Raw genomic sequence first — 24,534 nt, forward strand, 5'->3', positions numbered from 1 at the left:
ACACCTTTTAAAACAATTTATCAGCTCCCTAAAGCAAGATAGTATTTATAAACAAGTTATCATAAGACTTACATGACATTTACTCACAAGATAATAAACTTAATTTTAATAATTTTTTCCAAAAATTAAAAAAAACTTATTTAGCCTATTTCTCGATTAAAGAGAATTTCAAAATTTGCATTTTTAGAAATGATTCTGGTTTGATCAGCTGGATTTTTTCAATTCCTGTTATGTATGATTTTTTTCCCTCCTTTCCACCCAAAATTTAAAATTTTTTTCTAAAGTTTTAACCTTTTTTTTTACTGTTAATGTACTTAATTCAAAGCAAGACACTGAAAATGTCTAGACAGGTTCTTAAAAATTCCATAAGCGTGTAGCTTTGGTGTTGATCTTTTTTTTAAAATTATTTTTGCTATAGCACCTGGTCTTCCAAGGGGGTCTCCTATCCAAGTACTAACCAGGCCCGACTCTGCTTAGCTTCCGAGATCTGACATCAAGCTTATTCAGGGTGGCATGGCCATAGACCATGGCTCCAGTGTGGTGCGAACCCAAGACCTTCAGCATGTAAAGCAGACTTGCTAACTGCTATACTATGGAACCATGTCCTATGCTGATCTTTTTATTAATTTTTGGTAAAATTATGTATGCTGGTATCCACATTGCAGTGAGTATGCTTTCTGGATATTAAATATATGAGGGGACAGGCACCAAGCTCACTACTTAGGTGGCTCATTACTCCTGGCTCAATCTGTCCCCATAGGACACAGCAGTCATACAAATTAAGCAATAAATAAAAGTTTGACCTATACAAAGCAAGACATGTGAAGGGTGGTGAATTTCTTGTTAGTCACTGTGTCACATGATTAACTCAATAAAATTTGGCATAAAGTATATTTAAGAGAAGCAAGAAATAAAGTAAAAATTTTAAGCAAAGCTGTAAAAAGCTTTAGCTGAAATAAAAATAAGTTACGAAAGGCAACTTTAACGTTTCTGAATACATGATAACTAAGACTCCAATATTCTAAGGCCTAAACTTAAAAACAAATAGATTAGTCTTTTTTTTTTTTTGGCCAGAATATGAGGAGCAACAGCTTAAAACTCAAAGGCAGGGTAAAGGATGTTTCTACAAGAGACAGAAAAGGAGAAGATACACAAGACGTAGGGAAAAGCTATGTAGGCAGAGGCAGAGATGGGAGTGATGAACCAGAAGCCCAGGAGTGCTATGGACATCTGCCCTTGAATTCCGGGCCAACTTCACATCTGCGTGAGATTGGGGCTGGTCTCACATCCACAGGTGCAGTCAGGCCCGCCCTAATTCAGATGGTCTCATCTCAACCCCCTTACTTTTATTACATCTGCAAAGACTCTTATTCCAAATAAGGTCATATTCTGAGGTTCTGGGTGGATATATCTTCTGAAGGGCACTGTGTGTCACACTAAAGGATGGTTAAGACCTCAAATACCATCAGCAAAGCAACCGTTTCTTTATATACATCCTTCAATATACTCTAAGGAGATAAGCCAGTTGAGGAGAGCTTAGACAGGCTCACCTGGAAGACCCCAGCACCCACCTCTCCATCATCCTTCTCTTCCTTCTCTTCTCTAACTTCCATGCATCTTACCATGACTATCTTATTCTCCCTCTATTTTTGGTCTGTACTCATTTCTCCCTTTAACTTAGACCTCAAGTCCCCAAATCTCTATAGTCCTTAATAGCCTACAGTTGGGCACCTGATTGATATGCTAATTTATTCTAGAGGGATACTAGCCTCTCATTCTTAGATTCTTCCATCCACCACCTGAGCGCATTCACAAATGAAGAGCCACAGTCTCCTGCACTTGTATCGCCACATGAATAGTTATGTGCTGCTTAACAACAGGGATATGTTCAGAGAAATGTGTCACAGGGTGCACTGACACAGACCTGGCCCACTACACACCAAGGCTTTATGGTACAGCCTACTGCTCCTGGGATACAACCTTGGGCAGCACGTTACTATACAAAACAACGCAAGATTAAATGAAATGCAGGAGAAAATGAGGCTGTGCATGGCATAATGTTCTAGAGCAAATTTTTTTCTTGGTAAGAATACACTTAATGATAAAAAGTATAGTAACAGCTGTTTATTATAATTTTCAAGTAGTACATGCTGTACATAATTGTACATGCTATACTTTCATATGACTGGCAGCACAATAGGTATGCTTACACCAGCATCACCACAAACACGGGAGTAATAAGTTATGATGTCATGATGGCTGTGCCGTCACTAGGTGATCGGCACTTTTCAGCTCCACTATAATCTATGGGACCAGCATCATATGTGGGGCGTCATTCACCCAGATGCAGTCCCTCCATATGCCCTTTCTATTATCTGAGGACAGAGGTGGGGGGATGGGGGGAGGGCTCAGTGTAACCCCTCCCCAGGTTAAACATTACGCATTAGCTAGAGATTGTGAACATTCCCATCGCCCACATGGAAGAAAGGAACCTTAAATGCTGAGGGGAACGATGCTTTCATCCAAGCAAGACTTCAGGTTTCCCACTGAGCACTTAGGTGGGAGAAAATGGCTTAGGTTGGAGTCTACCTATTAATTAGGACTAAGGCTGGGTATGTACCATATCTGTATATCTCTATCTAGATAAGACAAGTCAGTCCGCCACCTTCACTAACTTGCTAAGAAAAGTCCTGAAAGAATGAGGATTCCAGGACGTAGCGAACACATGCAATCCCAAAATCCTGACCTCTCACCAAACCACTTCTCCTTTCACAGCTGGTGGCAGTGCTGTTTTTCTACTCGTGAAGCCAAAACCTTGAGTCTTTCCAGACTTCTTTCTCCCATGTCCTCCATCCAATTTATGAGCAAATTCCATCAACTCTACCTTCAAATTATAGTCAGAACCCTCCTGCCTCTCTCTCCCTTTACCATGAGAAACCTGGTCTGAGGGCGTGCTCCTTATGTCTGGTCTGAACTAGGACTGTACCTCCTGCCCAGCTCCTTGTTCCTGCTTCACCACAGAGGTACTTGTCAAGATCACATCGACTGCCTTCCCTCTCTGCTAGAGCCATGAGTGAACTTCTGTGACATCACCTCCTTGACTGTACTTGTCCACTCAGCTCCAGCCATGTTGATCCTCAAACCCACTAAGCCTGCTCTTACCTCAGAGCCTTTAAACATGGCTTTCTCCCTAACTCAAGTATCTTCTCCATGGATTCTGCATGGTTTGCTCTTCAGAGCTTTTGGCTTTCCCTCAAATATAATCTTCTCAGTGAGGATCTCCCTTATCACACTGTTTAAACCTGGATTTACTATCCTCCTTCCCTGCTTTATTTTTCTTCATAGCACTGTCCATTTGGACAAACTATATATTTTACTAGTTTGTTTGTTGTCTGTTTTTCTCACTGGAATGTAAGCACCACAAAGACTGTGCGTGTATACGTGCACGTACGTGCACATGTTTGGAGAGGATGGGGGAAGATTAGGGAAAAGGAGGGGACATTGGAGACATTTTCAGTTGTTGTAACTGGAGAGGCAGGGCTGTGGTGCGCTACTGGCACCTAGCTGGTAGAGGACAGAGATGCACAATACCCTACAATTGAAGAGGAATTTTCACTCAAAAGGCTAATCAGCTCTTTGTTCTGCTTCTGTAGATATGCTTGCTGCAGAGGCCATATTCAAAATTAACTAAAGACTCCTCTTCCTTTTTGCTTGTTCTGTCTAAGCAACAAATGTAACTGCCTGTACCCCTTAGCAACTCCAGCGCTTTATAACCATCTGAGGACAAATTAACCAATTGGCCCATGTCAAATAATTCTACATAAGCAACGTTGCAGCTGAGCTTCCAGCCCATATCTTAAGAGCGCTAGCTCTTCTGGGACTGCTGGCCTAATAAACCTGAGTTCTCCAACTCTCTGAGTGCTGCTTGGTTTCTCACTGGTCTGATTTTTGCAACTTTTCTGCAACACAATCAGGGTTGCCAGCTTTCGCAAATAAAATACACGGAGTAAGTAGGGTGCCCAAATGAAGTACAGGACTCCCAGTTAAATTTGAATCAGATTAACAGTGTTATTCATATGAAATGCAAATTCAGTTGGGCGCCCTGTATCTAATCTGGTGACTCTACCTACAAAGCGCAGAACAGGTGCCCACAAAAAGATTTATGCAGGCCAAACATCCAGTGTGTGGAGGGTGAAAACCTGTCACAGGTCAGTGGTTCTGGGACCAGGGTTTGCATCACTGCCCGCCCTCGGCATGTGAATTGGTAGATCTGCCTAGGCTCTGCACTTGCATCTGCACTTCTATCAGGGTCCCAACGTTAAGCTACCATGGACCTAGGACCACGTGGGAGAACCACCGCCCTGGAAAGAAATAAGCCTTCGTGCTCTCGAGAGCAAGAGCGAGGACTGCGTCTAACTAACAAGCAAGGGAGCAGGGAGGCAGAGGCAATGATAGCGACAGAGCTCGATTCGTGACCCAGGCCAGGCCTCGGCGGCACTTCCGGGGTCCCTCTAGGCGTCGCGGAAGCCTGGACCTCTCGATGGTCGCCTGGGGTCGGGGGCGTGGCCATTGCTGGGGGCGTGGTCCAGGCGCAGCTAACGCTCTCGTGCCGGACGTTCCGCGGCCGCGACGCCCGATGCTGGTGCGGGCGCGGTGCTCCGAACTCAATGCTGGCCGTGGTGTTTGGCTCGGCCGCAGAGGCGCCCGCCCGGCCAGCGCAGGTAGGCGTAGTCCCGCTCGCGCTACCGAGTGGGCCCCGGCTTGGGTGAGGGGGCGGCGGTCCCTGTCGTTGGGTTTTCTCAACGGCGGCCCAGGCGTTGGCCATCATTGCCACGCGCAGGCGGCGGGCGGATAGGATCCGGACAGGAACAATGGGTCTCCGGGCGCCGAGCTCCGAGGGTCTGGACCTGGGCGCTCCGGCTGCGGGGTGAGGAGGCGGGGCCGGGCGCCTCCTCAGGGGATGGGCGGCTGTGGCAGGGGGCGCGCTGCGCGCAGGACGTTTCTGCGTTTGTGCGGGTTCTGCCTCCGTCCGGGGTCCCGGGGTTTGCGGAGGGTGTTTTTGGTCCCTTCTCTCTCCGTTGGGTGTGAGATGGGGAGGATAAGTGAGGGGCCCATGTCTCACAAAGGCCTTTCCGGACCATTTTGCACCTGGCCCAGGGGGCATTTACATTTATAAGCTGTCTTAAGAAAATTCATTTTGAAATAATTTTACGAAAGTTACAAAACCAGTACAAAGAATTCCCACATTCCATTCACCTAGGTTCCACCTTATTTAACAGGAGAGTCGGCACAGCTAGGACAGTCACGTCAAGTCTCAGAGTCGTCTGCTCTTCTCCCCCCATCCTTTTTGTGGTATAGGATCCAAATCAGTATTTAGTTGTCGCGTCTCATTGGATCAGTTTACATTTTAAACAGTGGCGGCCCCCCTTCCCCAAGATTTTTCAGAGTGTCGCTGGGCACCAGGCCTCTAATAAAGAGCCTTTTCTTCTTGGGTGCCAGGGCCAGTGAAGAACGTGCAGCTGGGCCTCTGGCAGCGTTGCATAGGTGGTCGCCCTGCCCTCTGTGTGGTGACCCACCATGCTGCACAGCCTCTCCAGGTCTGCCTCCCGCGCAGGCCCACCTTCGGCCCTCATCTTTCTGAAGACTCCCGTCTGGGCCATCTCTTTCCGTGTGGGCCTCCCTGGGTAATCTCTTGTGGCCTCAAGGATCCAGTAGCTTTGGGCATTCCACATATTCTCAGAAAATGCACTCATATGACTCTAGCCCAGGCCATTTCTCTGTCCCAGACCTATGGAGCCTGTGGCCTACTTGCTGACTTTCCAGGGCATCTCAGAAGCATTTCCGTCTCAATTTGGGTAAAACTCAGCTGGAGCTCACCCACGCCTGGTCCTCTTCTGGTCTTTCAGCCTCTGTGAATGGACCTGGACCCAGTCGTACAGCCAAGACCTCAAGTGGGCTCCCCATCAGCCCTTCCCCTGCTTTTCTCCATCTCTACCATCACTTTGCCTTCCTGTCTGTCTCCCTGTACCTCACTTAGTTGGTGTCCTCACTCAGTTCACACCACAGTCAGAATAAGCTTTTGAAGTGCAAACCTGATTGCGGTCCTCTGCCTGCCATCTTTTTTGATTTCCCTTTGCTCTATGATAAAGGCAAGGCCGTGTGCAGCAGGTGCAGCCTTCTCCTGTGTCTGCTGTTCCCCAGCTGACCTGCTCCAGCCTGACTGGCTTCGCTTTCCCCCTTTGTTGTTCCCTCTGTGGGGAAGTCTTCTCTGCCTACTCAGAATTCCTACTCTTCTTGTAGTTCTCTGTCTGGTCATTCCTTACTTGGGGATGTGCTCTGTGACCTCTCTTACTGGGTTCAGGTCCACTCCCCTCCTTGGTAGCCCTGTTATAGCGGCAATTTTGTACAGACATCCTTGGCACCTGGTAGACACTTCCGATGTTGGACAAGTGAATTAAGAAGTGATGGGGTACTTACTGTGTCTGCCCTGTAGCCTCTCCTTGGACATCATTGCCATTGGGAGCTGGCATGGCCCGTTAAAGCACTACTTATTCTTGTCCCATTCCTCTGTCGGTTCCATCAGGCAGGACAAGAAAGATGGAGTAGCCACACACAAGGGAATGGAGGGCCTGAGGGCAAAGCCTGGGGACCTCTGAAAGGGAGAAGTGGCTTCTGTCATCTTCCTGCCTAGCTACCCCTTCCGTCCTGGCTGAGTCCACTGTCTTGAGTGACTCTCCCTTGACACGTCTTATACCAAGGTTTCAGAGAATCTCGAAATGTGTTTGGTTAGGGCCAGCCTACATCATCTGTTTCTAGCTATATTCTAAGCAGCTGACTGAAAGCCACACAGGGAGGGCGGACATGCAGGGCTTGCTGCAGGGTGATGGGGAAGGTGCCCTGAGGTGGCAGTTTTGCTCAGCAGCATGAGTTACTCAGCTCAGCGAGTACCGTTGGGTGCCTGTTGCATGCCAGAAGTCCTGCTGGCTTCTGAAGGTATGAAGTGCACCCATTCTGCACCCATCCCACCATCAGGACATGTGACAGGGCCAGGAGCAATGATCCAGGTGAATGCTGTGATGGGGAAGCCTTGAGCTGGAGAAGGACAGTGCAGGGCAAGGGGTGGTCTGAACTGAGGCAGGCTCTGGTTGAGGGGAAGGCTCGGGACTAGGCTGTGGGTGGCATCAACCTTATTCGGGGGCTGTGGATTGTGACCACGGGTGGCTCTCTGCAGGCCATGAGGGTGGGCTGGTGTCAGCATGGCTGGCTGCAAGCCGTCACTGAATGTTGGTGAGTGGACGAAGGGCAGACTAGGGCACCCTTGATATTCCATGTGAATTTTAGGATGGATTTTTCTGTTTCTCTGAAAAATGCCATTGGATTTTGACAGACACTGCATTGAATCTGTAGATCACTTCAGGTTGTATGAACATATTAGGAATATTATGTTTTACAATCCATGAACACATGTGTTTCCATTTTTTGATTTTCCAAAATTGCTTTCATTAATGTTTTGTAGTTTTCAGTGTACTCCTTCACTTTCTTCATTGAGATTATTCCTAAGTGTTGTATTCTTTTCAGTGCTGTGGTAAATAGAGTTTTTTTTTTTTTTTAAATTGAAGTAACATTGGTTAATAACATTACTTAAGTTTCAGGTGTACCACATTATAATTTCTTATCTATATACACCATAGAGTGCTCACCACCAAAAGTCTAGTTTACACCCATCACCATACACTTGTCTACAACAAGAACATGTCTAATAGAGGAAAACAGGCATCTAAAAAAATGCAAAGGGAAGGGCTTACAGAAATGACCAACTCAGCTAGTTAAAAGTTCATTCCTAACTGCCCTCTACCCACTCCAGGACTCTCCACCTAACATGTTTTCCCCCATAGCTATCTCCCCCATCTCAAGGACTATCCAGCTCACATCTGTTGATTAATGGCTTGCTAACCAACTAATGTCCTTCCTTATCTCTGTAGCTGTGTAGAAATAACAAGATTGTATAAAACTGCTTCTTATGTTACAATTGGGGCTCAGCCTTTGGATAGGAATCGGCTGAGCAGGTGCTGGCATTAATAAGTGTTACTTCCTACTTATAACCTCAGTTTCCCGTGTCTCTGTTCGAGAATCCTATAACAGTGCTGATAACGCCAAGGTCGTAAGACAAACGACCTGTAAGACCAGTGGTCTGAAAATTCCTCCCCTCTTGTAGCCCCCCACCCGAAGCTCCCCCTCCCCATCCTGAGTCATAAGGCACACATGAAACCTCAGACAAGGGAATCTCGCATCCCTTGTATGGACAATGCAGAGGTATATAAACTAATAAATCTAACCAAAGCGAGTTCGTGCATGGATTTGTTAACCCCATGCACTCCGCTGGCCAATAAATTCTCCTTCCTCTAACAAAGTTGTCTGAGCGTCCAAATTCTTCCGTTAGGTGTCGCTTCCTGCAACATAATCTTTTACTGACACTTGGAATATGTATGCCCCTCTATATTTTAAGAAAAGCTGCACTCAATTTTATGCCTAACTACTCCTCAGCATAACCTCATTACCATAACAGAATTGACCCATTTTGCCCTCCCTTCCTCTCTGGAAATCACCTGTCTGTTGTCTGTAATTATGTGAATTTCTGTTTTGTTTGTTCATTCATTACTTTTAAATCATGAAGTTTTTTTCCTTTTTCAGTGCTGTGGTAAATAGCACTTGACTGACTTCACTCAGCACAATACCTTCTAGGTCCATCTATGTTGTTGCAGATGGTAAGATTTCATTTTTTTATGGCTGAATAACATTCTGTTGTATATATGTACCACATCTTTATCCAGTTGCCTATGGATGGGCACTTAGGTTGCCTCCATATCTTGGCTATTGTAAACAATGCTGCAGTGAACATAGGGGTTCATAGATCTTTTTGAATTAGTGTTTGAGTTTCTTTAGATAAATACTCAGAAGTGGAATTGCTGGGTCATAAAGTAGTTCTATTTTTAATTTTTTGAGGACCCTCCAGACTATTTCCATAGTGGCTGCACCAATTTGCAATCCCACCAACAGGGCAAGAAGTTTCCCTTTTCTCCACATCCTTGCCTACTTGTTTGTTGATTTATTGATGATGATATCCTTACAGGTGAGAGGTGATATCTCATTGTGGTTTAAATTTGCATTTCCCTAATAATCAATGATGTTGAACATGTTTTCATGTGCCTTTTGGCCATCTGTGTGTCTTGGAAAAGTGTATATTCATGTCCTCTGCCCGTTTTTTAATTGGATTTTTTTTTCTGTTGTTGGGTTGCATGAGTTCTTTATTTTGGATATTAATCCTTTATTATAAATATCATTTATAAATATCTTCTCCCATTTGATTGGTTGCTTTTTGTTTGTTGATGGTATCCTTTCCAGAAGCTTTTTTGTTTAATGGTACTCCCATATATTTTTGTTTTTGTTTGCTTTGCTGGTGGAATCAAGTATACAGAAACTTCACTAAGACTGATGTCCATGCTCCTGTGTTTTCTTCTTTGCATTTTGTGGTTTCAGGTCTTACATTCAAGTCTTTAATCCACTTTGACTTAATTTTTATGGATGGTGTAAGATAGTAATCTAGTTTCATTCTTTTGCATATGGCTGTCTAGTTTTCCCAACTCCATTTATTGAGAGTTTCCTTTCTCCATTCTATGTTCTTGCCTCCTTTGTTCTAAATTAGTTATTCATATATACATGGGTTTATTTCTGGGCTCTCAGTTCTGTTCTTTTGGTCTCTGTGTCTGTTTTTCTGTTGATAGCATACTGTTTAGATTACTGTAGCCTTGTAGTATAGTTTGAAGTTGAGGAGTGTGATACCTCTGGCCTTGTTCTTTTTTACTCAGGAATGCTTTGGCTGTTTGGGTTCTTTTATGGATCTACAGAAATTTTAGATTTTTTTTGTTCTCTTTCTGTGAAAAATTCCATTGACATTTTGATAGGGATTGCATTGCATCTGTCAGTTGCTTTAGGTAATATGAACATTTTAGCAGTCTTCATTTCATCTAATACTTCAATGAACACAGAATATCTTTCCATTTCTTTGTGTCTTCTTCAGTTTCTTTCAACAGTGTCCTGTAGGTTCATTGTACAGGTCTTTCATCTCCTTTATTAAGTTTATTCCTAGGTATTTTATTCCTTTTGTTGCAATCATAAATATTTTTTCATTTTTTTCCTGAAGGTTTGTTGTTAGTGTATAGAAATGCACCAGATTTTTGCATATTGATTTTGTATCCTGAAACTTTACTCATTATTTCTAATATATATTTTTTGTGGAGTCTTTAGGGTTTTTATATTTGAAATCACATCATCCACAAACAGTGACAGTTTTACTTCCTCTTTTTCAATTTGGATGCCTTTTATGTCTTTCTCTTGCTTGATTGCTCTAGCTAGGACTTCCAGCATTATATTGAATAAGAGTGGTGAGAGCAGTCATCCTTGTCTTGTTCCTGATCTTAGAGGGAAGGTTTTCAGTTTTTCATCAAGATGGTAGCTGTGAGTGGGTTTGTCATACATGGCCTTTATTATATTGAGGTACTTTACTTTCATACTATTTTATTAAGTGTTTTAATCATAAATGGATGCTGTATCTTGTGAAATGCTTTTTCTGCATCTGTTAATGTGATTTGTATCCTTTATTTTGCTTATGTGGTATATCAATCTATTTGTGAATGTTAAACCAACCTTGTGCCCCTGGAATGAACCCCTCTTGATCTTAATGTATAATCTCTTTAATGTTAATCGTTTTATTCGATTTGTTAGTGTTTTGCTTAGGATTTTTTTAAATTAAAAATCATTGGAGTGACATTGATTAACAAAGTCAAATGAGTTTCAAGTGTATCATTTAACAGTAAGTCATATATATAGTGCATTGTGTGTTCACCACCCAGAGTTAGATTTATTTCTGTCACCAAATATTTGACCTCGTTTACCCCTATCTCTCTAATCCCTCCCCTCTGATAACCACTAAACTGTTGTGTGTCCATGAGTCTCTCTTTGTTTGTCATGTTTGTTTGTTGGCTTTCAGTTTTATATCCCACATGAGCGATAGCATATGGTTTTCAACTTTTTCTGTCTGACTTATTTCGCTTAGCATGATAATCTCAAGACTCATCCATGTTGTCACAGATGGCAGTATTTCATCTGTTCTTATGGCTGAGTAATATTCCATTGTATGTATCACATCTTCTTTATCCAGTCATCTATTGAAGGACACTTAAGTTGTTTCTTGGCCACCATGAATAATGCTGCTGAGAACATTGGGGTACATATATCTTTATGGATAAGTGTTTTCAAAGTTTTGGGCTAAATACCCAGAAGAGAGATAGCTGGGTCATATAATAATTCTATTCATAGTTTTTTGAGGAATTTCCATAGTGTTTTCTATAGTGGTTGCACCAGTTTACATTCCCACCAGCAATGTATAAGGGTTCCTTTTTCTCCAATACTTGTTATTACTTGTCTTGTTGATGACAGCCATTCTTACAGGTGTGAGGTGGTATCTCATTGTGGTTTTGATTTGCATTTCCCTAATAGCTAGTGAAGTTGAGCATCTTTTCATATGTTTGTTGGCCATTTGTATGTGTTCCTCGGAGAAGTGTCTGGTCAGGTCCTCTGCTCATTTTTTGATTGGATTGTTTGTTTTTTTGTTGTTATTGAGTCGTGTGAGTTCTTTGTATATTTTGGATATTAGGCCCTTATCAGAGGCATTGCTTGTACATATATTTTCCCATTTGGATGGTTGTCTCTTTACCTTATCGATGATTTCTTTTGCCGTGCAGAAGCTTTTTAGTTTGATATAGTACCATTCATTTATTTTTGCTTTTATTCTCCTTGCTTTTGAGGTCAAATTCATAAAATCCTCTTTAAGTCCAAAGTTCTTGAGTTTATTTCCTGTTTTCTTCCATGCATTTTATTGTTTCGGGTCTCATACTCAGGTCCTTAATTCATTTTGAGTTAATTTTGGTGTGTGGTGATAGACAACAGTCTAGTTTCATTCTTTTGCAGGTGACTTTTCAGTTTTCCCAGCACCATTTATTGAAGAGACTTTCCTTTCTCCACTGTATGTTTTTGGCTTTTTTGTTGAAAATTATTTGCCCATGTAAATATGTGTTTACTTCTGGACTCTCGATTCTGTTCCACTGGTCTGTGTGTCTGTTTTTCTGCCAGTATCATGCCGTTTTGATTATTGTTGCTTTGTAGTATAATTTGAAGTTGGGCAGAGTGATGCCTCCAGCCTCATTCTTTTTCCTCAGGATGGCTTTGGCAATTTGGGGTCTTTTGTGCTTCCATACAGATCTGATGATTTTTTGTTCCATTTCTTTAAAAAAGGCCAATGGGATTTTGATGGAGATTGCATTAAATCTGTATAATGCTTTAGGTGATATGGTCATTTTAACTATGTTGATTCTTCCAATCCAAGAACACAGATTATCTTTCCATTTCTTTGTATCTTCTTCGATTTCTTTTAATAGGGTCTTGTAGTTTTCGTTATATAAGTCCTTCACATGTTTCATTAAATTTATTCCTAGGTATTTTATTCTTTTTGTTGCAATTGCAAAAGGAATTATTTTTCTCACTTCTTTTTCTGACACTTCATTGTTAAGAGTATATAAATGCTATGGATTTTTGAACATTGATTTCGTATCAAGAAACTTTGCTGTATTTGCTTATCGTTTCTAGTAGTTTTCTTGTGGAGTCTTTAGGGTTTTCTGTATAGAGGATCATGTCATCCTCAAATAGTGAAAGTTTGACTTCTTCATTTCCTATTCGAATGTCTTTTATATCTTTCTCTTGCCTGATTGCACTCACTAGGACCTCTAATGTTATATTGAATAACAGTGGTGATAGTGGACAGCCTTGCCTTGTTCCTGATCTTAGAAGGAAGATTTTTAGTTGTTAACCATTAAGTACAATGTCGGCTGAGGGTTTGTCATATATGGCCTTTATTATGTTAAGGTACTTTCCTTCTATACTGATTTGTTAAGCATTTTGGTCATAAATGGATCCTGTATCCTGTTGAAGGCTTTTTCTGCATCTATTGATATGATCATATGATTTTTATTTTTAATTTGTTTATGTGATGTATTAAAATTATTATTTGCATAGATTGGACCATCCCTGTGCCCCTGGGATGAAGCCTACTTAGTCTTGGTGTATAATCTTTTTAACATGTTGCTGTATTCAGTTCACTAGTATCTTATTTAAGATTTTTGCATTTGTGTTTATGGGAGATACTGGTCTGTAGTTTTCTTTTTTTGTGTTATTTTTACCAGATTTTGGTACCAGGGTTGTATTGGCCTCATAAAATGAGTTAGGAAATATTGCCCACTCTTCGATTTTTGGGAAGAGTTTGAAGATAATAGGTATTGAATTTTCTTTGACTATTTTGTAGAATTCATTAGTGAAGCCATCTGGTCCTGGACTTTTACTTTTTGGTGATTGCTTCAGTTTCCATACTGTTGATTCAGTTCTTCTTGATTGAGTCTAGGAAGGTTGTATTTTTCTTAGTACTGGTCGATCATTTTTTCCAGGTTATTAAATTTGGTGTTATTTACTTTTTCATAGTATTGTATGAGCCTTTGTATTTATGCAGTGTCAGTCATAATTTCCCCTCTTTCATCCCTGATTTTGTTTATTTGTGTCCTTTCTCTTTTTTCTTTAGTGAGTCTAGCCATAGGTTTTCAATTTTATTAACCTTCTCAAATAACCAGCTCTTTGTTGCATTTCTTTTTTCTTTTTTTTTTCAATTTCATTTAATTCTGCTCTAATTATGATTGTTTCTTTCCATCTGCTGACTTTAGGCTTCACTTATTCTTCCTTTTCTAGTTTTTTAAAATGAAGAGTTAGGTTGTTTATTTGAGCTCTATCTTGTTTTTTGAGTTAGGCCTGTAATGATATGAACTTTCCTCTTTTGACCGCTTTTGCTGTGTCCCAAAAGTTTTGATGATGTTGTACTATCATCATTCGTTTCTATGTATCTCTTGATCTCTTTTTATTTCTTCTCTGACTCAGTTATTCTTCAGTAGCATGTTGTTTAATTTTCATGTATTTGTGATTCTTTCCACTTTCTTTTTACAGTTGATATCTAGCTTCAAAGCATTATGATCAGAGAATATAATTGGTATGATTTCAGCCCTCTTATATTTGTTGAGTCTATCTGTGTGTCCCACTATGTGGTCAATCCTTGAGAATGATGCATGTGCACTAGAGAAGAATATAGAAGCAGCTGTTTGGGATGGAAGGCTCTGTGTATGTCAGTTATGTCCAGTTTATCTAATGTGCCATTTAAAGATGTTATTTCTTTATTGATTATCTGTTGGGATGATCTGTCCATATCCAACAGTGCGGTATTTAGGTCCCCTAGTATGATAGCGCTTGGGTGTTTTCTTCCTTTAATTGTTAGAAATTGCTTTATATATTTCGGGGCTCCCTGATTGGGAGCGTAGATATTAACTGTTATGTCTTTATGGTGTATGACTCCCTTTATCATTATGAAGTGTCCCTCAGTATCTTTCTTTACCTTTTTTATTTTGAAGTCTATTTCGTTTGATATTAGTACCGCTACTCCCGTTTTTCTCTGAATGCCATTTGCTTGAAATATCATTTTCCACCCTTTCACTTTGAGTCTATATTTGTCTTTGGAAATGAAGTGTGTCTCCTGGAGGCAGCATATAGTTGGGTTTTGTTTTTGATACTGTCTGCAGCTCTGTGCCTTTTCATTGGTGAATTCATTCCATTTTCATTTAGGGTGATTATTGAAATATGAGGTTTTCCTGTAGCCATTTTATGTTTTGCTTTCTGGTAGCTCAGTGTTTCCATTGCTTCCTTGTCCTTGTGTTTTTGTTTTTGTTTTTTCTTTGTTTGTTTTCTTTGTTCGCTTTTGGTTGAGTTTTGTGGATTTTCCCTCTGGTCCTTCTCGTTTTATGTTATACACATCAGTTCTGAATCTTTGGCGTGTGGTTACTTTTACGAATGTGTAAAGGATAGTTTTATATACACACACACACATACATACATACATACATACATACATACGTAGTCATCCATTTTCTCCTGTGCATGCTTTATCTCCATTCCCCTTTCCGAATTTGAATCCTCCCCTTTTCTGTCATTGTTGTCTCAGTTTGTCCCTATGTATGCTGAATGTTCATTACTATCTTGCTATAGCAAATCTCTCTTTATTGTTTAAACTTATAATGCCCTGTTCTTAGTAAGGGTTGCACTCCTCTGCTTCTGTCTGTCTGCTAATCGCCTTATTCCTAGTTATATATTTTTCTGTCATTTTGTTTTAGGTGAGCTGACCCCTGTCACTATTTCCCGTAATGCAGGCCTCTCAGTGGAGAATTCCCTCATTTTTTGTATGTCTAGACAGGTCTTTATTTCTCCTTCATATCTAAAGGAGCTTAGCTGAATACATTATTCTTGGTTGGTAGTTTCTTTCACTTAATAGTTTGAGTATTTGATTCCACTCCTTTCTGGCTTATAAGGTTTGTGCTGAGAAGTCCAAAGATAATCTGATGGATTTTCCTTTATAGGTTACCGTCGTCTTTTCCCTAGCTGCCATGAGAATTCTTTCTTTGTCATTTATTTTTGATAATTTTAATACAGTGTGTCTTGGAAAAGGCCTTTTTGGGATGAGATAATTGGGTGTTCTGTTGACTTCTTGAATTCCAAGCTCCAGTTCATTCCTTAGATTTGACAAGTTCTTGTCAACTATTTGTCTGAAAATGCTTTCTAATCCCTGCTCCTTTTCCTCTCCTTTGAGAATGCCCATTATTCTTATGTTTCCTTTCCTGATGGTATCAGCTAGTTCTTGTATTTCTCTTTCATTACTTTTCATTCTTTAGTTTCTCTCTTCTTCCTTCTGATTTGTTTCTAGATTTCTTCTTCGATATCACTGATCCTTTCCTCCATTTGGTCGACTTTGTTTCCCAAGCTTGTTATTTCATTCCTCATCTCTTTCAGTGTGTTCTTCATCTCCAGAAGTTATGTTTTATTCTTTTTAAGGATTTCAGTATTCTTGCTAAAAAACTGATTCTGCTGATCTAGTTGTCTTTTCAACTCATTGAGTTTTTTCAGAAGTACCATCCTGAATTCTCTGTCATTTAAATTGCATATTTCTATGCCTTCTAACTTATTTTCTGGGGATTTTTCTCTTTCTTTCTGAGCTGCCTTGTTACCTTAGGTGTTCGTTGTATTTAATGGAGTATTTCTCTGCCTGGAGATTAGTGGAAGTGTATTCTGCTTTATTTTTTTCTTCCCAGAAAGAATATTTATTATATAAAGTTCTCTTTTTAACCTGTTGCTAAGAAGGCTTTTGTCTTTTGGTTTCCAGTAGGTGGCGTCTAAGCCTCTTGGGTCCCTGCTTTATGTAAAGTCCCAATAAAGCCTTTTTTTTCTTACAAACATTCAATCATAATCTTATTCTCAGTCCCTGTCAATGTTAACGAGTTTCGGTATCATTTGTTCAGATTCCCCTGGGGGTCCGCCATGTTCAGTCTTGGAGTATATGGGGGGAGGGGCCCTCTGGGTTGAGGGAATGGGCGCTGTGGCTCAGCCTCATATTTTGCAGCTGCGGCTGGTAATAATCAATTGTTACTCTTATGCCATCTCCACTTCTCTACTGTCCCCACTTCTCTGCCTTCAACTCTGGTCCCTGGGTACTGCCACTCTGTGGAGCTCACAACTTTCTCAGACAAGGTTGCTCAGGGAACCCTCCACACCTTCTCCACTCCCCTTCCTCCTGCTGGGAACTCCAGCTGCGAGAGGCAGCTTCTTTGTTTCTCCCAGTCTACCACCAGACTCCTGGTGTACTGACCTGTGGTAGCTCTTATGCGCAGATCCCATGCTCAGATGTGCTGGTGTGCAGATTGGGTGTTTTTTGTTGAGTTTTAGATTTTCAGCTTGTTGTTGTTTCAAGAGGAGAGATCTGGGGACATTTCTCACTCTGCCATGTTTCTGACGTCACTTCCATTATTTCTTTAAATAAACTTTTCAGCCTTGTTATCTCTTCTTCTGTGACTCCCATAAAGTATATGTGTGTGTATGTATGTTTGTGTATACATTCATACATGCATACATACATATATATGTTTAATGATGTCTTATAAATCTTGTGGGCTTCATACATGCATACATACATATATATGTTTAATGATGTCTTATAAATCTTGTGGGCTTTCTTACTCTTTTTCATTCTTTGTTTTTCTCTTTCTTTTTTAACTGGCTAATTTCAGATTACCTGTCTTCAAGCTCACTGACTTCTTCTGCATAATAGAGTCTGATGTTGAAGGTCCCTGTTGAATTCTTCAGTGCGGTTATCATATTCTTCAGCTCTAGGAATTTTTCTTTTGATGGTTTTTTATTTCTGTGTTGAATGTCTTGTTTTGTTTACACATTTTTTTAAAATTTTCTTTTCCATTTGTGTGTTTTTGTAGTTTGTTAAACTTTTTAAAGAGGATTATTCTGAATTCGTTGGCGTTTCACAGATCTTTATTTCTTTCTGGTCAGTTATTGTAGCTTTATTCAATTTCTTTCATCATGTTTACCTGATCCTTTACAATACTCACTTTCTTAGATTGGTATTTGTGCATTTGCATAAGCTGTCTTTTCTTCCAGACTTCACTGGTTTGCTTTGGCAGGGACAGTTCTTTGTGTTTGGGTCATCTTGGGGTCTCAGATATGCTCGTTGATAGTGTGCTTGGACAGGTGAGGCTTGCTCTCAGGTTATGGTTTTGGGTGAGGCCACTACCTGAGCTCTGAAGTCAGGTGATAAGCAGTCGTGCTGGCTGAGAATAGCTGGGTAGGACAGCTGGCGTGGTTCCTTGTTCAAGCGAGGCTGAAGGATGGGCTCCGTGGTTGCCTGGGTTTTCCCGTCCGGCTTCCTAGATGCTTGGCACTGGGTACTGTACTCAGCAGTAAGCAGGACTATGAATTAGCTTTCCTGCTTGAGTGAGGCACCAGAATGGGCCACATGGCTAGCTTGGCTTGTTATTTGGAGACCCAAGTCAGGTAGGACTGTGCGTTGAATTACTTGGCCAGATTGGGCCACCGATTTTGCTCTGCAGACAGTTGTGCTCTGTGCTGAATGCCACTGTAAGTGTAGTGGTAGGGTGGGCTGTGGAGTTTACTGTATGCATTGGGCGGGTTTCCTAAAGGCTGTTTCCCACAGTGGGTGGGACTGTGAATTAGTTTCGCTGCCCAGACAGGACCAAGATGGCTTTTTATCAGTTGAAGGTTCGCTTGGTTGCTGTAAATGTTCGTCTGCTTTCAGAGATCTTACAGAGTTGTTTTAGCAGCCTCTGGTGGTTTTCCTTAGCACTTCTGCATGGGTGAGAATATGGAGTTTCCCAGTTCCCTGTTTTGCTGATGTCCTTCTTGTTTCTTTGAATTTTTAATTTCTTATTACATATTTTTGTTTCTGTATATTCTTTTAAATTTTATTTGGTTCCTTTCTGATTTGTTTGGTATTGTTTATTTGGTATTTTGGTAGTTTTTTTTTTTCGTCCATTTTTTTAGGTCTTTTTTTTCTTTGCGGTTTCCTTTAGGTTTATTTTCCTTTGTGATATTTGTTGTTGTTGTTGTTGCTGGACTTTCTGTTTTTCAAAATTTTGTTTGGTTCTTTTTTAACTCTTGTTGACCTTTTTATTTCTTTTTAAATTTCTTGTTTTTTGTTCATGCTGTTTCTTGGCACTTATTAAACATACTTATTTCATATTTTTCTGATATGTAAAGTATCTAGTTTCTGTGGGTATGATTCTGTTGTGTGTTGTTTCTACTGGCTCCCATTCATGGTGCTTTTGTTCTCTTGTTTATTTTGCAACCTTCCTTTTTCTCTGATTGTCAGTTTATGCTCTTTGGAATTATTCTCAGTGGAGGTCTTTTAAAGTCTTGTTTGGGATATATTACTACCAAGAGGTTTTTGTTTGTCTCCACTATTCCCTGGGGGGCACTACCAGTGAAGGTCACTTTCCATTTAAATTTTCACTTGAGGTTATTGAGACCACTAAGAAATGTGAATTGGCCTAATAAACATTCATGGTTAAAAATTCTTAGACGATCCCTGCCCTCCCCACTCCTATGCAGTGGTGTTTGCTTGCTGGCCACTTCTGTACAGTGGGACTGTTTATCGTTTGTCCTTGTTTCCTGGTGCAGCTCTGTGCAGGGTCTTCACGCAGTCCTGTCCTATTAGCCCATTTCGTAGGTCTGCTTCAGTCTCCTCTAGTCTCTACATTTTATATTGTCCTCAGAACGGAAGCTCAGTAGCACCAGGTGGATGAGAGCTCCTGAGGGTAAATGCTCGCTAATAAACTAATGTTCCTTTTTGGGTTGTTTATCTTTCTCATTGTTTTGTAGGAATTCTTTATATATTCTGGACACTAGTTCTTTCCTGGTTATATGTATTTTGAATATCTCATGACAGCTATGACTTTGACTGTTGTTTTCAGTGCTTTGTTGTATAAATGTTATATTAGTTACTTTTTGCTGCATCACAAATTACCCCACAATTTAGAACCTTAAAACAACATTATCTCTTTGTTTCTGCCAGTTAGGAATCCACTTATGACTTAGCTGAGTTCTAGTGGCTCATCATCTCTTGAGATTGCAAATTGTCAGCAAGGGCTGTGGTCTCCTCTGAAGGTGTGATTGGGAGGGAGTGTCCCTCAGAGTTCAGTCATTGTGGTTATTGGACTGAGGGCTCAGTGCCTTCTGGTTCCTGGCCAGGGACTTCCCTTGGTTCCTGGCCCCATGGGCCACTCCCATGGGAAGCTCAGAAAATTGTAGCTGGGTGCCCATGGAGTCAGTCAATCAGGGCATGGGAGAGTGAGCAAGCACAAGGTGGGGACCATCTATTTGTGGCCTGACCCCAGAAGAAACAGCTCATCACCTATACCCCATTGAATTTGTGAGAAGTCACAAGGCCCAGCCTCCTCAGGGGAGAAGATCACACAAGGCGTGAACACCAGGGGTCAGGGGCTTTGGGGGCATCTTAGAGACCACCTACCATGGATTTGCTGGAGGTTCCATGTAGTTCATTTTACCAATCTTCAGGTTTTTGTATTTTCTACAAGAAAGGCTTCCTTGTTCTGTGGTCATTAGAATACTTTAAACATTTAACAGTTTTGCCTTTTCACAATTAGTTCTTAATACATCTAGGGCTTCACTGTCTAATATAGTAGCCACCAGCCAGCCATATGTGACTATTTAAATTAAACTCAAGATTACATAAAGTTAAAAATCCAGTTTCTCAGTCACACTAGCCACATGTCTGTCACATGCTTAATAACCATGTGTGGCTGATGGCTGCCATGTCAAGCAGCATTGGTGACAGCGTTTTCCTCCTCAAGTAGGTTCTAGTAGTGGTGCTGACTGGAACAGTTGTCAGCCAGGGCACAGTTTGTCCCCAGGGGACACTTGGCGAAGCCTGGAGGATTTTTTGTTTTCACAACTAGAGGGATGCATGTTCTCCTGGTATGTGGTGGGTAGAGGCCTGGGATGCTTCTACTATTCAACATCTCATAATACATGGGACAGCCTCCCACAACAGGACTCATCCAGCCCCAAATGCCAGCAATGCCAATGTAGAAAACACTGCCCTAGCGTATATCCTGTTGTGAGGTGACAGAACTCGTTCTCTTTCCCTCTGACTAGCGAATTGGCTAGACACCATTTCCTGTATATACTCAGCCCATTTCCACTGGTTGGTGGTGAACATTAAGCTAGAGATGTTTTCCCTTAAGTGGTAGAGAAGGTCTTATTGCTTTGCTAGTTAAAGTGCAATTTCTAAAAAATCCACTTCTGTTGTCTTACAGATTCTTAGATTCTGCACGTCAAGACAAACGTGTTTCCAGTTCATCATGGCTTCAGGCTCAAGGTAGGAGTGCTGTTTGATGGGAGGCTTCACACAGGTAATTAATTACTCCTTTGTTTTTGAAAGGCCAAGCCCATGATGATTTTAGTCCTTCATCCTGCTGGTCTCACTAAGTCCTTGGTGTCTAGGAAGCAAAAAGGAGGAAGAAAGAGGAGGGGTTGGAGAAGGTTAGAGGAGAACAGGTAGACAGGGAGTATGTGGTACCGGTGTGGCTGTGAAGCTGCTATGTCTGCCCTTGATGGAAAAAGCGTGGTTTACGTTGAAGACAGAAGGCACACCTCCCCACAAGCTCTCCCACCTGTGGGGCAGAACAGCTATGTGCCAAGGGCGTTTGGGGCCTGGGGGCAAGCGGCGGGTGGTAAGGTGAGGCTTATAGGGGCCCTGGCTGGGCTAAGTTGGAGGACGAGGGAAGGTGGCTGTTGCCCTGACCCCCATCTCAGTGTGCACTCTGTGGTAAGGGCTTCAGCTTTCCTCCCCCTGGAAGGCGGAGCTTCCTTCCTGGCCCGTGTAGAGCTCAGAGTGCTCAGAGTAGGGACTTGGCCGCAGCACAGACATGAGCTTGCAGCAAGTATGTAATGCACCTCACTCCAGACATGGAGGGCAGGTCTGCGAACAGGCTCTGTGCTGAAGCCCGTGCCTCCTTCTGGGCTCTTCACATGGAGAGGGGCGCAAACAGCAGTGGGCCCGCTGTCCCCATGCAGCCCATTTTCATAGCCAGAGTGCCATGTCTGACCCCCAACATCCTGCGTCCCCTCACCCCCCTGCGGGTTTCCTGTGACAGTCACACACACTCAGTGCTGCCGAGGGCCTCTGCAGCCCGTGCGGCCTGCTACCACCTCAGCTCTGCTCTCCTCCCTGCACTGCACCTGTAGCCGCACCTGGCGTCCTTGCTGTTGGCAGGTACCATTTTTCTTCAGGCTTGGAGCCTGTGCCACTGGTTCTTTCTCTGCTTGGACCACCTTGTCCCCAGCTGTCTGCAAGCCTCACTCCCTCACTTGCAGGCCGTTTACCCTGTGAGCCTTCATTTACCCTCTGCCTGAGTAGCACCCCAGTCCTCTCCTTGGCTGCATTTTCCATCCTCGTCCAGGATGGCTGGCCTTCATCATCACCCAATGCCATTCAGTGGGGTCACTTGCTTGATGATCTGCCATCTGTCTCCTCCACTTAGAAGAAGTCCTGAGCAGGTGGGCATGGAGGGTGTCCACCTTCAACCTCTGGGCAGTGCCTGCTCATGAAATAGTATCTCTTGCCATCCACTAAGTTCCCGCAGGTCCAGGGAGGGGGTTTCTGTGTTTTCCAGTGGCATTAGATCTGGACTGCAGTGAGTGTGCAGTGAAATGTCTGGTGTGGATGCTTCATCTGAAGATCTGTCTAGGTCTGTTCAGATCCAGAGCTTGGGTAGCGAGAGTTCACCTAGCGAGAGTTCAGCTAGTGAGAGTTTGAGAATTTGGGGAGTGGAGACACTTGTATTTGCCAAATGAATACGGGAAAGGGAAGAGACAGGTGAGACAGCAACATGAAGCAGAGCTGTTGGGGCCACTGAGTCAGGGGATATCCGTGAGGATTGCTTCTGTGGCCCAGGCTTCCCAATGGTGGTTACTGTTATCTGGGTGATGATAGTGGCATCTGGACTCACTACGGGAGGGGACCCTCTATTCAGGACATTTATTTAAGAAGAAAGAAAGTGTGGAATGCCTCTTTAGAAGGCCTCCCCCATCATTAAAATAGTTTAAATCAGTGTTTGTCTGGAAATTTACTTCCTGGGCACTGTGCCGAGGGTGCAGGTTCCAGATGCTGTTCAAGCCCAGGTGCTTTGCAGTGGGGGCGGTGTGCTAATCTGTTTCCTATTACTGCAGTGGCTTCACCGCTAGCGGAGGTTCCAGCCTGAAATCCACAAAGCTGCTTGAGGTTCTGAGCGCTCTGGAGGATGGGTCCAGCTATCAGAGAAAGGAAATCTTCATCGCCCCACCCGACAGTGCTGTGGGGGACTTCACTGACGAAGACTCGGGGGATGAGGATGGCTGGCCAGGTGCCCAACTGCCTGGCCATGTGCTGCATGCCTCTGTTTTGCCCGAGGATGATGGCAGCTGGGATGAGGAGGACCCACAGCTGCTGCTGCCCTTGAAGAGGCAGAGGGCAGCTGGGCCGCAGCGGGTCTGGACCAAGAGGGACATTCGGCCGGACTTCAGCAGTTGGCCAGCGTCGGACCCACATATGGAGCACCTCAGGAGCCAGGAGCTGAGTCCTGTAGGCCTCTTCGAGTTGTTTTTTGATGAAGGAACGATTAATTTTATTGTTAATGAAACCAATCGTTACGCTTGGCAGAAAAATGTCCATCTGGGTCTCACAGCCCAGGAACTGAAGTGTGTTTTGGGCATTCTGATTCTGAGCGGGTACATATCCTATCCCAGGAGAAGGATGTTTTGGGAAACTTCTCCTGATTCGCATCACCATCTTGTGGCAGATGCCATCAGGAGGGACAGGTTTGAGCTGATCTTCTCATACTTGCATTTTGCGGATAACAGTGAGCTGGACCACAGCGACAGGTTCACCAAGGTAAGGCCTCTCCTCGTGCGTATGAACCGCAGTTTCCAGCAGCATGCACCCTTGGATGAGTTCTACAGCTTTGGCGAGTCGTCGTGTGAGTACTTTGGGCAGAGTGGGTCTCAGCGGCCCTCGGGGCGGTCGGGGCGGCTAGGCTGCCGGGTCTGGTGTGGCACCACCAGCAGTGGCTACCTGGTGTGGTTCGAGCCCTCACAGGGCACGCTGTTCACCAGGCCGGGTGGTGGCCTGGACCTGGGCACCAGCATGGTGTTGAGGTTCACAGACGCGCTGCAGGAGCGCGGCCGGCTGCCCTACCACATCTTTATCGACGAGGTGTTCACAAGTGTCAAACTGATGTCCATTTTGAGGAGAAGGGGGGTTAAGGCCACAGGAACTGTGCGCGAGTATAGGACAGAGTGCTGCCCCCTTAAAGATCCCAAAGAACTGAAGAAAATGAAGAGGGGTTCGTTCGATTACAAAGTGGATGAGTGTGAGGAGGTAATCGTGTGCCGATGGCGTGACAGCAGTGTGGTCACCATCTGCTCCAACGCCGCCGGCATAGAGCCGGTGAGGTTGAGCAGTCGTCCGGCAGGCGCGGCAGGGGCGCGAGGCCAGGTCCGCCTGCCATGCCTGTTGCAGCTGTACCAGGAGAAGGCGGGGGGCGTGGGCCGCATGGACCAGAACATGGCCAGGTACAGGGTGCGGGTCCGGGGCACCAAGTGGTACTCCAGCTTCATGGGCTATGTCCTGGACGCCGCCCTCAACAATGCATGGCAGCTGCACCGGATCTGCTGCGGCGACGCGCAGGTGGACCTCTTGGCCTTCCGCAGGTATGTGGCCTGCGTGTACCTGGAGAGCAATGCCGACACGTCGTCTCAGGGAAGGCGTGGCCGGCGGCTAGAAACCGAGAGCCGCTTCGACATGATCGGGCACTGGATTGTGCACCAGGACAAGAGGACCCGCTGCGCCCTCTGCCACTCGCAGACCAACACCCGCTGCGAGAAGTGCCAGAAGGGCGTGCATGCCAAGTGTTTCCGGGAGTACCACGTCCGGTGATGCGCGAGCAGGGAGAGCCTGGTGTCTGGCGGAGAGAGAGA

The 24,534-nt window shown here is 43.4% G+C and overlaps 1 protein-coding gene across 1 annotated transcript; it reads left to right on the forward strand.

The window, feature by feature from the left end:
• The first annotated feature begins 4,645 nt into the window (after positions 1-4,645).
• PGBD2 (piggyBac transposable element derived 2) lies at positions 4,646-24,534 on the forward strand. Its single transcript, XM_023526329.1, has 3 exons — positions 4,646-4,721; positions 20,835-20,896; positions 22,750-24,534. Exons 1-3 carry the CDS (start codon positions 4,668-4,670, stop codon positions 24,491-24,493), a joined length of 1,860 nt encoding a protein of 619 aa, XP_023382097.1. The 5' UTR covers positions 4,646-4,667; the 3' UTR covers positions 24,494-24,534.

Source organism: Pteropus vampyrus, unplaced genomic scaffold, assembly GCF_000151845.1.
Source record: "Pteropus vampyrus isolate Shadow unplaced genomic scaffold, Pvam_2.0 Scaffold817, whole genome shotgun sequence".
Lineage (NCBI taxonomy): Eukaryota > Metazoa > Chordata > Mammalia > Chiroptera > Pteropodidae > Pteropus > Pteropus vampyrus.